The sequence below is a fragment of the Perca flavescens genome, chromosome 9 (assembly GCF_004354835.1).
Source record: "Perca flavescens isolate YP-PL-M2 chromosome 9, PFLA_1.0, whole genome shotgun sequence".
Classification (NCBI taxonomy): domain Eukaryota; kingdom Metazoa; phylum Chordata; class Actinopteri; order Perciformes; family Percidae; genus Perca; species Perca flavescens.
In genome coordinates, this window is record NC_041339.1 from 27,366,902 (window position 1) to 27,382,654 (window position 15,753).

Consider the following 15,753-nt stretch of genomic DNA (forward strand, 5'->3'; position numbering starts at 1 on the left):
ACTTTTCTTCCCTGTTATCAGTATGAGATTAAGGTTAGTTATTTCTAGGAAATAGTATGTAATGCAATCATGAAATAAAGCATTTATGGTTTATTTCCCACTACACTGTATATACAATTCTGGTGGAGAAATCCTGCGCTCCAAGTTGCTGAACACAACAAAGCAAATACTGAGGACAATAGCTGAGTGTCCTACAGCCGTTAAGTGTGAATATGAAGATCAACTGGAGCAGCACAGGGTTAAATAATCACTTACACTTTCAGATCCTGTGTAAATTCAGCCCTAGAGGTCCAACTGAGCAAACAGCACAGTACAGAAGCCAGCCATCACCATGGGGATCTCTGTGATCATAGTCTCACCTTTTGCACTTCTAGTTTGAATAAACCAAATGGTCAATTTGGCAGCAAAATGCCCCCCCGCCCCTCTGCCCCTGCCAAATGACCATTGCTGTTAGCTCTGACACAGATAAAAAAAAACAGAGTCTCTAGTCTGTCGATCGAGGCCAGACTGGTCAGCTTTTGCCCGAGGCTCGTCTGAAATGTGTCTGTGGCCGAAGATACTGCAGTCTAAACACAAGGGCGGTTTTCACTGTGGAGGAAAATGGCCTTTTTTGAACTAATGCACAGAACTGAAATATGTTAGAGAAATAATTTACTCTAAGAAGAACTGTTTCTACACCCAGATAAAAGTCTGATAGCAAGGTAAGGCAGAGGACCGAATTTTGAATAGATTAGAGCTTCAATAAAAGCTCCATGCTGGGATATTTTATCAACATTTCGCTTTTGAGTGACATGAGAATATCAACATCTGTTCATTAAAGTACTTTGGGGAAATATGTTTATTTGCTTTCTTGCTATGATTATCTGTCTGTTAGATAAGTGCCAGCAGACAGTAAGCTTAGCCTGGTAAAAAATAAAACTATAAAACAACAACAACAAACCCTTTAGTTATATCTGTCAACAAGACTCCAGGAAGTCATTTCTCCAAGAAATAGTCCAGCACATAACTCCCCATAAAACGTAAACATGTCATTTTTATACACAATGTTTTACATTTCAAAGAAACAATATATAATATGTTAAATAATGGGTTTTTAGCGGCATTGGTAGAAACATTTCTAAAAAGGATAGAGCCCAGACTGGCTGTTTCCCCCTTCTTCCAGTCTTTATGCTAAGCTAGGCTAAACACGTCCTCCAGCGCCGTGTTTAACACACAGATATAAGAGATTTTATCATTTCACTCTTGGAAAGAAAAATAATCTAATTCCTAAAATGTAGAACTAACTACAACTTCTATCTTACGTCAAAATAATAATTGAATTCTCTCTGTGGTTCTCGTTGTACCGCGTCATTCAAGTTTGAAGCAAAATATATGGAGGTGAAGCAACAATGTGGAGAGAGACAGCAGCAGATAGACTGCAACAAAGACTTCAGGGTAATTAATTAGAGAAAGGAAAACAGAGAGAAGTGACAAAGACCAGAAATAGAAACTGAAGAACAACACAAGGTTGATCCTTTGTTAGTAATTTCTCCTCACAAACTTTTCAGACATTCAGAATTAAAACAGTAAGCAATCTCCCAATGTTGTAATTGTCAAATCAGGTGTAATTCATTGTGGGCAGCATGCGTCATTCACCTCACAGCTTTTGTTCCATTTCTTATGAAATGTTGTAATATAATGTTGAGAGAAATGACTCACCAGCTGCCCCGCACAATCAGACCTGAAGTCTTAAGTATACCATGGGAAATAAAGTTTTCCTTCCAGCTGATATCCTGAACATTTGCAGTAGCAGACAGAGAGCTTTATGTGAACCACTGCGTCTCTGGGCATGAGGGGCTATTTCTAAACCCTGGTGTCAGAATACACACCAATCACTCACAACAACGCACACAGGCCAGGATGTTGCATGCATGTGTTTGCACTGCAGGTGTGTATGCACTGTAAGTGTAGCTGGGGGTTAGAGTTTACTGGTTGAAAGCCATCTCTATTTTTGTGTTCATGTACACGGACTGGATGTGTACAGTGTAGCTGTTGGCCAAAGGGAATTTCAGAGAGCCTTAGATAAACACAAGCATACAAGCAGATCCTTCTGTCAGTGGTTGCCTCAAATTTTCCCCTCAGATGGTACAGCAGAGTTTCTATGTTCCTGTGTTGTGTGTTGTGTGTGTGTGTGTGTGTGTGTGTGTGTGTGTGTGTGTGTGTGTGTGTGCGTGCGTGCGTGTAACTATAACTGTAACTGAATAGCATGCTGTTTTAAGGTGACAGAGGACTGATTGTCCGCAGACTACAACGGACGCAATTATTAAAGCTGCTTTAATATATTCTTAATATAAACAATGGGTCAAATCCTTAAATTGAAAGAAGTCACTTGTAGTGATGAACCCACTGAGAATTATCAACTGACTCTGAAGTTCCCCTCAGCTCTACACAGCATTTTAGCATCTTTCAGCTGCTCATTCTTTTGGTTTTTCAGGCCACAATTGTACTGTTTTGGTTCATTTTCACCTCTCAATGTTTTCAGGCAGCCGTTTTCAGCAACAACAAAAAAGCCACGGTACACAAACACAGTTAGCAACTAGCTGGTGAACATAGTGGAGCATTTAGTAGCTGAAGAGACAGATATTTCCCTTGGGAGATGGTGGAAAGCAAAAACAGAGCTAAAAGGAGATTGAATATTGACTTCAATTCATCATGTGGTTAGAAACGTGACTCTGAATAAATGCTAATGTTATCCTGTATTTGCTGGATGTGTAAATAAACAAATGAGTGGCTAACACGTTCACCACAACAACGTTATAGGACGTCACTGGCTGTGCCCAAGTGGCCAAAAAAGAAATGTGCAAAGGAATGATGAATCACAATTCAGGATTACACTTCTATCATGCCATCTGGAAATTTACCAACTGTGGCTGCACCTGCCATTAAAAGTGCCAATCAAGAAGTTACAAAGTATAATTTCAGAAGCAAATAGCAACAAACCCCAACAACAGCCATTCTAAACGCCTGTAAAAAGTTATTCTCATAGTGCCATTGTTAGTTTCCATCACAGCTGCAGTTACATGTAATCCATGCTTGTAAAGTGGCAGAGCCAAAGAGGACGCCACTATTTTTAAACTGCCAGTAAGATACCAAAGCTCAGCAGTGTTAGGAAGTTGACCTGTATGACACCTGAAGTGGTTTGAAAAAAGCTATAAAGCTTTAACCTTCGTGAATGGGCGTTCTGAAAAACATAGGTCAGGTCTGGAAAAAACCCTCTCTTACTGTTAGTAACCAAGATTAAGCTACAAATTTAAATAATATCATCAACAGAGATCATTTATAAGCAGAACTGGACCCACACAGCCGTGTTGCAATGATCACAAAACAATGATTTATTTCTGATCACTATGCTGACTAACTTGTGTTTGGTGGACTGTGTACAACACAGTATAAACTATTGTATGGCAATTTAAAAAATATCAATGAGTTTTTTGGCATCTGTACAGTAAATCAAATTTAACGATATTATTATTATAATTATTATTATAATTATTATTATTATCTGCATTTTCAGAGTTATTGTTATACAAACCCTACAATATAAAATAAAGTGCTTATCGGCAGTAAACTTACACACTGGCACTTCATCATCATGTTACTGTGACAGTACGCTAACATAAAGAGACTTCTTCATCCCATCCTTTTGTCTGTGCTAATTTACAGTATTCAGGACACAAAATGAAGCCAAACAGGAAACTAAAAACTTTTTAGAGTCAAACATAAAACAAACAATGTTATAAAGCGATTTGACATATAGAAGGGACTTCTACGAAAACATCTTGGCTTCCTGTCACAAATGTCACCTGGGTGTGATAATACAGTGACATTTAATTTGAAAATGTTGTTTTTATCATTTGAGCTGGTAAAAAACACAGCTGCTCGGCTTTTAATACTAGAAGACAAGATCATCATCCCTGTTATAGCTTCTCTTCAGTGGTTACCAAGTTTTAGAATTGATTTTAAGATTTTTCTTACCTTTCAAACACTTCATGGTTCAGCTCCCAGTTATATTGCTGAATTGTTGCTCCCTTATGAGCCAGAGTGCAGATCTGAGGCTGTAGAATCAGTAAAATCTTTTAAATCACTTCTCAAAACTTATCTTATTTAAAAAAAATGCTTTTATTAAAGCTAAAAATATTTATTGTGATATTTCCGGGTTTTTCCGACTTTCATCAGGTACGTCGACCAAAATCAATGTCAATATGTAAATGATATTTGCCCACCCTGACTTCCCTCAGCGCTGGCGTTGATTTGTCTTCTTTTTTTTGTGTCAAGTGTCAAATATGGTGTTATATCGTCCTGAGTCTATGCATTTAAAGGTTAAATCCATCCAGTACCATAATGATTTCACTTACTGTTTGGAAGTATGATCTCAATAATTAGGCCCCAGGTTCCCAGACGTTACAGCCACACAACAACTCCGTTCAACCCCCTTTTTCATCCTTCTCCTCAACTCTCTTCCTCCCACCTACCTACTTTCCTGTATACTTTGGCTATTCCAAATTAAATTACTGTACTTTTATACCATGCATGGTGTGGTCTTGTGAAAGAGTTATCGATTAGGTAGGATTTACATATAGTAGATCATCTCTATCCAATGTGAATGATCTACTAGGGTTTAAATTGTATACATCAGTAAATCAGCTCGTTACCTATACTGTGCTGTACTGTAGCTTGTTCTCGACTGTGAAAGAAGCAATAGAGCAGGAAATTCAAAAGACAAATGTTGAAACTAAATCAAATGTTCTGTGTCTGTTTCCTGTGTGAAATCTGCACCTGAAATAGGCACACACCCAGACTATATCTGTCTTAGCATGCAAGAATTGTAATATACGTGCAAACACACACACATATACACACACACACATATACACACACAAACACACATAGCAATAGCCTTCACTTGTATTGCATCACATAGAACTTGAAGGAAAATGCTCCCTTTTATCAAGTCACCACATGTAGTTATAGGAGAGTTTAGATAGTAGTTTATGACTGTGATATCAAAGCACTTTACTGTCTCAGAGAGATGTTGAACTGCATTTAAAAGACAGCAGAGGAAGTGTGTTCAATTGTGTGGAATTATATACTGAAAGTGTGTGATTTAGCACAAAGAGAGCAGCAGTTATAAAACATTTCACTCATTAAACTATCATAATGAAACCCTTGATCTTCAGAAGACATAAAACATGTGGCTCTAATCCATGGTATGCAAAATAGCTCTCTAAAACATGATTTGTTGGTCGACAACCCCCATGGTCAGAAACCCACCACCACAAAAGAACCTTGAGAATGAGTGCATCTGCATTGACCTTTCAGTCTGTAATGGCTGCATTTTAACCACTTGACGTCAGTGATGTATTTGAGATTATGAGTAAAGCAGGAAGCGCAGGTCATAGGCAAATTAATACAATGTCACTGAGGTCTTGCTACAATATGTGGGGGCCAGAGAGCACTTAAAAATACATGTCATGCCTGTCTCCTGATAAACATAATGAGAAATATAACTAGAGACAATGGATTAAATAATAAATTAGGCTGTTTTCCTGTTTTTTTGCTTGTGATGTAGCTCTAAAGCAGGGTTGTCACACTCAATTTCACTAAGGGCCACACTGGAAAATAAGAAGCACATTCAGACTTATTTCATCGAAAAAGTCAAACATCTTTTACTGTACTTTTGCATGTCTTATATAGTCTTCTCACTTACTTCTCACATAAAGCCCCAAAAAAGTAATTCAGCTATCAAAGAATAAAGCGTGAAAAACATTGGAAAGAAACATAGGAAAAAGTGGGAAAAACTATGTGAAAAAGCGACAACTAGCGAAAATTACAAAATTTATTGTGGACCTATAATGATATGCAGGCCGGATTAAAATCTGTAAGGGGGGCCGGGTTTGACCCCCGGGCCTTGAGTTTGACACATGTGCTCTAAAGAGACAGCAAAGTTGGTCTGTTGGTCAGTTGGTCCACCACTTTGGTCCACACTGAAATATTTCTATCTATATAACTTATATTCTATATAACTATCGGATGTATTGATATATTTTGTACAGACATCCATGACGCCCAGAAGATGAACCCTATGGCTTTAAGGATTCCCTGACTTTACCTCTAGCACCACCAGCGGGTCAAAGTTTCCACTTATCAAGTTAAATATCTCAACATCTACTCACTGTAATGGATTGGCACATAATTTGGTACAGACATCAGTTTTTCTTAGACAATGTGTCCTGATGACTTGTTGTGATCCCCTGACTTTTCCTTCAGCACCATCCGGAGGTTGATACTTTTTTAATTTGAGTGAAATGTCTCAAAAGTTATTGGATGGATTGCCATGGCATTTGGTACAGAGATTCATGTTCTGCATATATGAAAGCCTAATGACTCCAACACTTTGGTTTATGAGCAAATACCTGCAAAGGTAATGACATTCCCATGAGCCTCAGCAGCACTAATAAGTGTGAAGTAGCAAATCATCATGCTTTCATGCTAACACACTAAACTAAGATCTGCTGGGTTGTTTTGTAAATTAAACTGTGTACGTACACACCTTTCAAGCAAAGTATTTTTGCATTCAATATATGTTTCTGCATGCCTATTATTGATATTTTGGACATTGTCTCAATTCACTGATGACCACATTCTCCATATTCAGTTTTGATACAAAGCTCTGTGTCCTGCATGCAACACAAAAGAGCAGTAAAACTGTGGAGTAAAGGAGTGGAGACTTTTCAAACAAATTAACCATCCATGAATAAATTTATTTTAATGACTGTCTCTGGAGAGACCATGTGAAAACATGTCTTTTAAGTTCCTAATAAGACTGTAGGAGAAGCATCTCTGGAGACATGAATTTCCCAGCCAGTCAGCTGTCTTGTTAAGATAAGATAACAACAGTACATACTAGTGTGCTTGTACAAGTTAGCTTCTTTTTTTAAAGCTTGTTTATTTGTACAGTATGTACTTAAGCAGAGCAGCACTGTTTTCCAGACACATCCGGTTTCACAGTACATACAGTCGGTCACAGCAGGCACCAGAAGGAGGTCTTTTAGTGAGCAGTGAAGCACTTAGGGGTTAAGTGCCTTCATGGATAAATTGACAGTAGTGCTTGACTTAGTGAGAGGCATCATTTATTCAGGTTCCACCTTCACAACTTTACAGCCTTTAGAAGAACAGTTCTGCTTTCACACAATCTGTTATTGTGTGAAAGCAAGGTGCACCCGGTCCGGTCAAGTGAACCTTGAATTTATTCAAAACAATGCCTCTTCAAGTAAAAGAAAATCAGTCAGACAGTGATAATCAGCCACAGATGCACATATACCACCACCGATTACTATACAACACGTAAAATCTTGAATTCACTTGTAATCTAAAAGCCCATAATATGTACCTCAGGAGGGATGCGATGAGAATTATTTTCTTTCAGTGGGCGGACAGAATTTGTCTTGGTCAGATGAGTCACCTTTTCAGTTATGTACCATTAGTTAGCAGCAGCAACTTTAACCTTTTGAGGTGACATTCATGAAGATGACCACATGCATACATTCATCTTATTCCAAAGGACATCCATGTCTCCGCTGGTATCAAGATGTGTATTTAATACTCTTTTTGTGTATGTGTAATAGCTTGACATCTAGATGTGCCTAATGCTGTAGGATATGACGAAAAAATGCCAATGGTCTACATCCATCAGAGCTGAATCTGTCTCAGTAAGTGAGTCAGGAGAGTGAGTTTGAGGAGGGAAAAACTGAAGAGTGCAACAGCAACCTTAATTTAAAATGAATCACTGATTGGAGGGAGTTATTTTCAATTACCCTAAAATTCCTCCTTGAGAGTCGAACACTGACACTGCAGTCCTGTTTTTCCCGGATCTGAGCCCCAGGGGGAAAATTTACCAGTCCCCTAACTGATCACATATGAGAGGAGATTAAGTTGTGAAAAGCAGCACTGTCATGCAGCTTATTGTTACAGTCTGTTTCCAATACCACCAGTGTTGAAATGCATAAATTCTACTGAGAGGGATCATCTCCAAAATTAAATATTTTTTTCAAGTACTGTACTTTAAGTAAAATCTTTAGGTCATATTTCCATCATGCTACTTTATACTCCTACTCCTCTTTGTTGTTTGACAGCCATAGTTAGTAGTTCCTTTCCGATTATGAAAAGCTTAAACAATACAGTGCATTGTAAAATATTAAACTCATTCCCAAACTTATTTGGGAAAAGGCAGTGTCTGGTTGGAGCTCCTGGACGTTTTAGATGGGGAGTTTTTAGCTCTTCCACCAGTGTGACTGGCCCTCTAAACTTCTAAGATGATGCCATTTAAATAAATATTTGAGGTAAAAATATCCAAACATCAGAGGAAAGTCTAAAATATTAATATACATTTGTGTATCAGTGTTGTTTTTTTTCCAACCCCATTAATCATCTCATAACCCCTCAAATTTAATCTTGTGACACTTTAGAGGGGCCTGACCCTTACGTTGGGAACCACTCAACTAAAATACCTATATAAAGTAGCAGTATAAAGCAGTTAAAACTAGCTCCACCTCAACCAGCTACAATAATAAAATCACACTTAAGGAATTGATGCCTCAGTAACAATTTAATAATGTAATATAGGATAATACGTCAGTCACAGGGCCCATTTTTCTGCAGAACAAGTACTTTGACTTTGATACTTTAAGTATATTTTGCTAATAATGCTTTTGTACTTTTACTTACTGGATTTTGTTGAGGGCTTTTACTTGTAATGTGACAGCTTTATTTGTACTTTTACTTAAGTAAATGATCTGAGTACCGGTACTTGTTTCATCAACGAGCACGCTGCAGAGTAGTTCATATGTTGTACGCTGCTACCCTCTAGTGATCACAAAAAAGAAACACCAAGAGACACATAATATCTGATGAATGCTGCCTCTGTTTTCTGTTTACTATTTATTTTTGTGCACCGCACTTGATCATTATGTACATCCTGTAATGGTAAACAGACCTGAAAAGGAACACATGAACATCATTTTTACACAGTTTAGTAATACTTGAACAGCAGACAGGCAAACACATAACGTACAGTAGTCTGTATCCAATTCTGTATTCATACATACCACGACTTCAAACAACACACATCCATTGACTACAATATAGAGAGGTTAGTTTTTTAACATAGCCGTACGATTTCAGATAGAGAATTCAGTCAGCGAGGGAGCTTATGAGGGTTATTTCACATGTAGGTCCTCGGTGTAAATAGAGCACAGAAGCACATACTACATACTTCCTGTGTTTGATAAGTCGCCAAAGAAAGCAGTGGCCTCTAGATTAGAGTTTAACATTTTCAACATGAGACCAAGAGTCTTCTTCAGGGACCCATTTTAGTCAAGACGCTCTGTCCAGTTGAAGAAACAGCGCTTTAGAGCAGTCATAATCTTTTTCCACTGGTCAGTGTAGTAAACATCCTCAACACAGATGAACAAACTGGGAATCCTGGGCAATAATGAAGTCCAACAAAGGGAAAAACATTAACATGGTTAAAAATCTATATCGCGAAAACAGAGAGAATGACAGCATGAAAACGGTATAAAGAAGTTTATGAAAATGTGAAGGCAAATATTCTGCTAAATGGACTTTAAACACATTTTTTTTATAACAGATGTCATACATCAGAATACAACAGCACTTTACAGTAAAGCTCTGTTGTTAGAAGGATGTTATAAGATCATATGAGTTTCCTGTCAAACCCCTAAAATAAATTCAGAATTGCTTCAGTTTCGACTTGCTAATCAGTAAATACATTTTGTTCTGTTTTTGCATGTTTGTCATTTGCCCATGGACTTCATCCCAGGAGTGTGAAATACTTTTTTCCACAAGGAGAAAATCTTAGGAGTCAATTTCCATATATCAGTGAAATTATTTGGAAAAAATTCATATCTCTTCTAGATTTAAACTATTACAAACCTGCAACACATACAGCCATGTGTGTTGATATGAAATAGTGTCAGTATTACTCATCCAGACAAAAAGCTGCATGATCATTATAAATAAAAGTGTCAGTGCTGTGACAGAAATGTCTCTCAAACGTAAACAAATTACATAAAGTAATTCAACAAAAAAACATGTTGCAATCATTGCAAATCAGTGTTGTAATGACAGCATATATATGTAGGATCTGAGTGAAATGAAGAATTTGAGATATGAAGAAGTGAGATCCAGTAAAGCACAAAATTCAATCATTACGATATATTATCTTACAGTATGAGAACATTTCCCATCTTTGTAAAATCAACCCACGATTCTTTTTGCATTGTGGGAAGTTTGTAACGACAGCAGCACACAAGCGTCACTTCTGTTGTTTGGAAAAAGTTATTGCAGACTATAAAAAGTTATACACTCAAAAATTGTGATATAGTCTTACAAATGATTCCCGTGTTTTGCTTGACAGTCAGTTAATGAGTTAAACTATAATGGTCTAAAATATCCCAAACATGTCCTTTACATAAGTTAGCTGATGACATGTGCAGTTCATTTAAACCACAAAAATGCAGCAGGTCTGATAAACAAAACAACAAAATGAAGATGAACATATAAATAACAATGGCTTTCCTTCAACGCTGTACCGAGTAAAAGTTTGTGCTTTCACAGAGCTCCCTCGCAAAAATACATGTTACTGTACGAGTGAGTACACATGAGGCCTCGAGGTGCTTCATGTATGGAACTGTACATGTCATGTATGGAATGTGCTCATCCTAAAATACAGTATACAATCCTCAGTTCCCTGCAGACTTGGAAACACACAAGGCTTGATTACATCAGACACACCAATGAAAAAGCATTCTCCTACAGTACAAACACCTTTTTGTTAATCTGTCATATGAATATTAACTCAGAAACTGAAATTGTCGCAGTTTTTATTGTAGAGCCCCATAATTTTCATTTTCAATTATCCTCAGCAGACTTAATAAATAAGGCTAATGGAGATGGAAGCCAACCTGTAATCAGAGTTACTGTTAAAAGCAATTTGCTTTAATTCTTTTTGCACTTTTTAAATTTGATTGTTAATGTTTACCTCCGCTTGTTTTGGATGGAAAACAGGTTTGTCAGTGAAAAACATATCGTAACTTAACGCTTCTTCTCTTATCTGTTCTTCTGAGAACATTCAATTCCATGAAGAAGCGTGAATTTGATATGACAGAACTGATCATGGATTCAATTTCCGCACAAAGTACAACAGAATGTTTTGTGGGTAAGTGGCTTGATTGATGTTAAATGCTTATTTGTGCCCTACAGACTATCTGGTGCTCTGAATCCCTTATTTTGAGCAGTCTGCTTGATCAGTTTACTCCCTGATGTGTTTTTCTCTTATCACGCTCTCTTTTGATCTGTCTCCTCTGAATCAAGCGTTTCTTTTGTTTTTTCTAGACGTGCCGGTGACTCTGCTTTGATTGGTGGTTTTTTTCAGGGCTAAGGACACTCAACAAGGAAGGACTACATTGCACCGCATACATACCTTAGATAGGTACATTTTAGCTACGGGGAGTCATTTGTTCAGTCACACCGTTGGTCACTGGAGCTCTGTAAGTCTTTTTCCATATTTGCAGATCAACAGGATGTTCTATGTTTGTTTGTGGGAAGAGAAGTATGGGTCAAAGCACAGGTATAAAGGCAGATGTTGTAGGGAACGGCTGTAGTATGTTGATAAGAAGTGGGGACACATTTTTAGGATTGGATGACATAATCAGGACATCCTCTCCTCGCTCACTTCCTCTCACTATTTATTCAGTAGAGGGGTTTTTGTCCTTGGCTATCAAATTCTGACCAGGCGTCATTTAGTTCCATGAAAATCATCTTGGCATATTGTTCATAGGGCTGTCCTGTCGCCTGTGAGGGAAGACAGAAAAAGCAGTTAAGCCCACAGGAAAATCCCCTAAAATCATGTTCCTTTTCTGGCCATATCCAAATGAGTGATGTAAAGCAAGACTTCTTTTGCCTCTGGCAAAAACCTGGAGGATATAAAACACCTGCTTTGACATAACAGATTGGACTGTGGCCAGATGTGTTCAAGCTGAAACACGCTTTCGAAATGCAAGAGCTTCGATATCAAGCCATATGTGACTCCAGTCAAAATAAGAAACTGTGACAAATACACACTATTAATGCATTCACGTACAGATGATGAACCACTAGTGGAAAAAAAGGTAATACATAAACAACCAACAGGTCTGAAAAAAACCCACAAAAAATGTAAACTACAAAACCCCAAATACGCAATTTATATACTCAATACATTTAATTAAATCTTTAAAACTTTGCACAACAAAGATATTCATTCTCCAACCACTGTTCTTGAAACATTATATTGATTATTTATTATTCTTTTAATTTGTTTTATTTTATATTGTGGCTCTATCTTATGTCTTGCTTTTGGAAGATGCATCTTTGTGTGTTTATATTTACACATATATACACATGCGTAAACACACACAGTGTACACAGTATACTATACAGTGTTTTACTGCTTTTGTGTGTCCTTATATGCATTTACTGTTTGTTGTCCTAAATAAATAAATAAATAAATGTTTTTGTGGGCTTATGCAACCAAACCACATCTGGCATGAAGCAGCCTTTGAGCCCGCCCTTGTTTTGATGAATGAAATCCCGCCCTCTTGTAACGATTGATCAGTCTGTATTGAGGTTTTGATTCACTCACTAGACCCCTGTGATTGGGTACATTTTAGGGTGTGTCTACGCTCTTGTTCTGATAAAAGAGAGGATGAATAGGGGGATAAAGAAGTGATTTCTCCTTGCATGCATGCGAGCAATGTCCTGCCATGATCACACAACAGAACTTAGAGCCATAACCGGAATCCACTGAGTGTTCCTGAGAGTAAAAAATGGGGTTGCCCGGATGACTGTAACCACAGGTAAGCTTATTGTACTGGCTGCTGTTATGATTGCCTTTTCCTTGTCTTGCCATTTGTAAACTCAGTAAAATGTAAATATGAACATGAAGTTGTGAATTCTTTATAATTTGGTATAATATATGGTGGTATTTTGGGTCTAATACGGCATTATATGCTGTTTGTAATTACAGCATAATTTAGATCCATGGTGTCTTATAAGGGTATAACTGTGTTCGTTTACTGTCTAATAAAGACCAAATTATTTCTTGTTTTGGTTAAATTTAACATAAAGTATGGCTTATTATGTCTTAATTGTGTACTGTAAAAAAGGGAGACTGATTTGAGTCATTCTTCGTCCACTGTATGTATTCACAGGTACGAACTGCCTTCTAGACTCCTGACGGTGGTGCTGATGTTCAGCTAGAGCTTGGTGACTCTTACTGTAAAGATCCGAAACCAGATTTTGAGGATTCACTGCAACAATGTCCCTGATCCAGCGCCTCCTGATACTGATCTTGGTGGAGTCCACCATGGGAGCTCCCCAGGTCATGAAAGTACCAGACATAAGAGCAGATGCTATGAATGTTTTTATGACTATGGCATGGCAAGTAGCCAACCATATATACCCTAATTCCAGCTGCTACGTCTGTGGCCTAATGCCCTACACAGCTGGAGAAGGTTTACCTCTGATGGCCTTACCCCCCTCTGACTGTGACACCTGCCACCTGATGCATATTCCATTATCGCAGTCCTATTCTCACCCTGATTGTTCCAGTCTCTCCAAAATGAGGCCACTTGACTGTTCTACAGAACATGCAAACTGTTATAAATGTCTCAAAACCCCCAAACCTGTTCCCATACAGCTCATCCCTCAGAAGTTCCCTTGGTGTCTCCAGAATGACGGCGAGACACCTGTAGGGCAATCGGACTGCCTTCGTACATTCAAATGGGACCCAAAACTAACCAATATTAAATTGAAATCTCTAGATTCTGCACCACAGAACTGTTTGGAAGCAGCGGGCCAGGCTCGCTTCAGTGCTCTAGCTCACCGCACAGCTAGCTGCACCGTCTCCTCTCCTGTTGGAATGTACTGGGTATGTGGAAACCTTGCATACCCGTATCTTCCTGTGGATTACAATGGACGCTGCGGATTGGCGTACATCATCCCGGCTATGAGAGTGGCTCACTCCCTCCCCCAGAAGCCTCTTAAACGGGTACAACGTGGACTTTCAGATACCTTTGGGACTCATCATCAATCAAATTTCAAAAATGTACTCGGCCCCCTTCTTCCTTTTTATGGAGTTATGTCTGCGTTAGATCAAATCGCCGATCTGTCTCAGGCAATAGAAGTTATAGCTAATGAAACTGGTAAAGCTCTCATGCTTCTGTCAAGTGAACTCGCCTCTGTTAGACTTGTAGCTTTACAAAACAGAGCAGCTTTGGATTTTCTTTTAGCGGCGCGAGGAGGAACTTGTGCTGTTATTGGTGCTGAATGTTGTACCTTTGTGCCTGACAATAATGCTACGATTGGTGATATAGTTAACCACCTTCATAATACTGCAAACTCTGTTCACCAGGATAGTAGTTCTTTATTTGATTGGTTGAAAACTGCTTTTGGTACAGTAAGTTATCACGTTGTTGAAGTGATGATTACTTTGGTTGTTTTCATTGTATTGATGTCTCTCTTTAGTTCATGTGTGAAAAAGTTCATCTTCAAAATAAGATAAGTACAAAAACCTTTTGATCCTCCTAGACTGGCACCTTTGAACGGATGACATGTTTCAGAAGTCTGTCAGATTAATTCTGTTTAGGGTCTCAGAAACCACAGTTGAAAAACATAAACAATAGACCGATAAATAAAATGGAATTTAATTTGCTTTATATCTGTGATTGGTGTTGACAGAACTTTTTGTGCCACACAACCCGTCTGTTATTGCAGTTTTGTAACAATTTGTTGTAACCTCTTTGCAGTCTTTTTGACCCTAACCATGAGTAATAAATAATAATAAAACATTAACTATTTCCTTATTTGGTGTAATAACAATGCTGTGCAAGTCCAGTTTGTTCCAAAGAGAAGGGTTCCCACTTCAACAATTCGCTACATATGGAGTTTTAATCATAAAAGAGCAGAAGAAAAGAAAAATAATATTTAAGGGGAAACCTTTTGATAAAAATTACAAATATTTTTTTTTTCCAAATATAGCAGTGGTGTTAAATAATGAGGAAATAAAATGTCAACAAAACACTAGGGTTAATAAAAGAGAATTTGAATAATGTATGTTCAGAGAAGTCTATGTGTCTCACCTTATCTGGATGGACGACCAGGACAGCTTTGCGGTAGACCTTCTTGACCTGTTCTGGAGTAACCAGGTCAGCCATGCCCACAGGCTTCCAGCGCGTCTCTCCCTCCCACAGCACAGTATGCATGGTGGACAGTAGAGAACGGATGTTACGCTCCTTCCCCTCGATCCAGTCCAGAATCTGGGTCACAAACAGGAGAGGGAGAGAGGGGGAACCATTTGCCAGTGATGAACAGATTTGGAACAATTCTTAGCAGAAATGCTTTCAGTGATTTCTGGCGGCGGTGAAATGTTTTTAAAGGAGTAATTAGAGGAACCAAAGTTTGGTCATGGGAGACCTACATTGGTCGCTTCATTAATTCTGTAATACACAGAAAGTCTTTAAGCCAAAGGGGACTCACTGAATTGTTTCTATTGTCCTACATTGGATAAACAGATGACAAAAACCCAATGAACTGATGTCAAACCGTAATTCTACTCAGATGTAGTGATGATAGAAGAGTCATGGGACTTCATGGTGT

At 38.2% G+C, this 15,753-nt stretch overlaps 2 protein-coding genes across 4 annotated transcripts in view; both read right to left on the minus strand.

Annotated features, from left to right (window-relative positions):
* lepr (leptin receptor) overlaps positions 1 to 1,841 on the minus strand; it is a 45,191-nt gene extending 43,350 nt beyond the window's left edge. Inside the window, exon 1 of the mRNA XM_028586850.1 lies at positions 1,699 to 1,841. The gene's annotated coding sequence lies outside the window, so the exon portion shown is untranslated. The remainder of the gene's footprint in view (positions 1 to 1,698) is intronic.
* Positions 1,842 to 8,941: 7,100 nt separating this feature from the next.
* dnajc6 (DnaJ (Hsp40) homolog, subfamily C, member 6) overlaps positions 8,942 to 15,753 on the minus strand; it is a 40,312-nt gene continuing 33,500 nt past the window's right edge. For all 3 annotated transcript variants that reach the window (XM_028587441.1, XM_028587439.1, XM_028587438.1), the window contains 2 exons: positions 15,237 to 15,413; positions 8,942 to 11,910 (listed from right to left, as the gene is read on the minus strand). In XM_028587441.1, the coding sequence (XP_028443242.1) occupies positions 11,809 to 11,910; positions 15,237 to 15,413 (279 nt within the window). In that variant the 3' untranslated portion in view covers positions 8,942 to 11,808. The remainder of the gene's footprint in view (positions 11,911 to 15,236; positions 15,414 to 15,753) is intronic.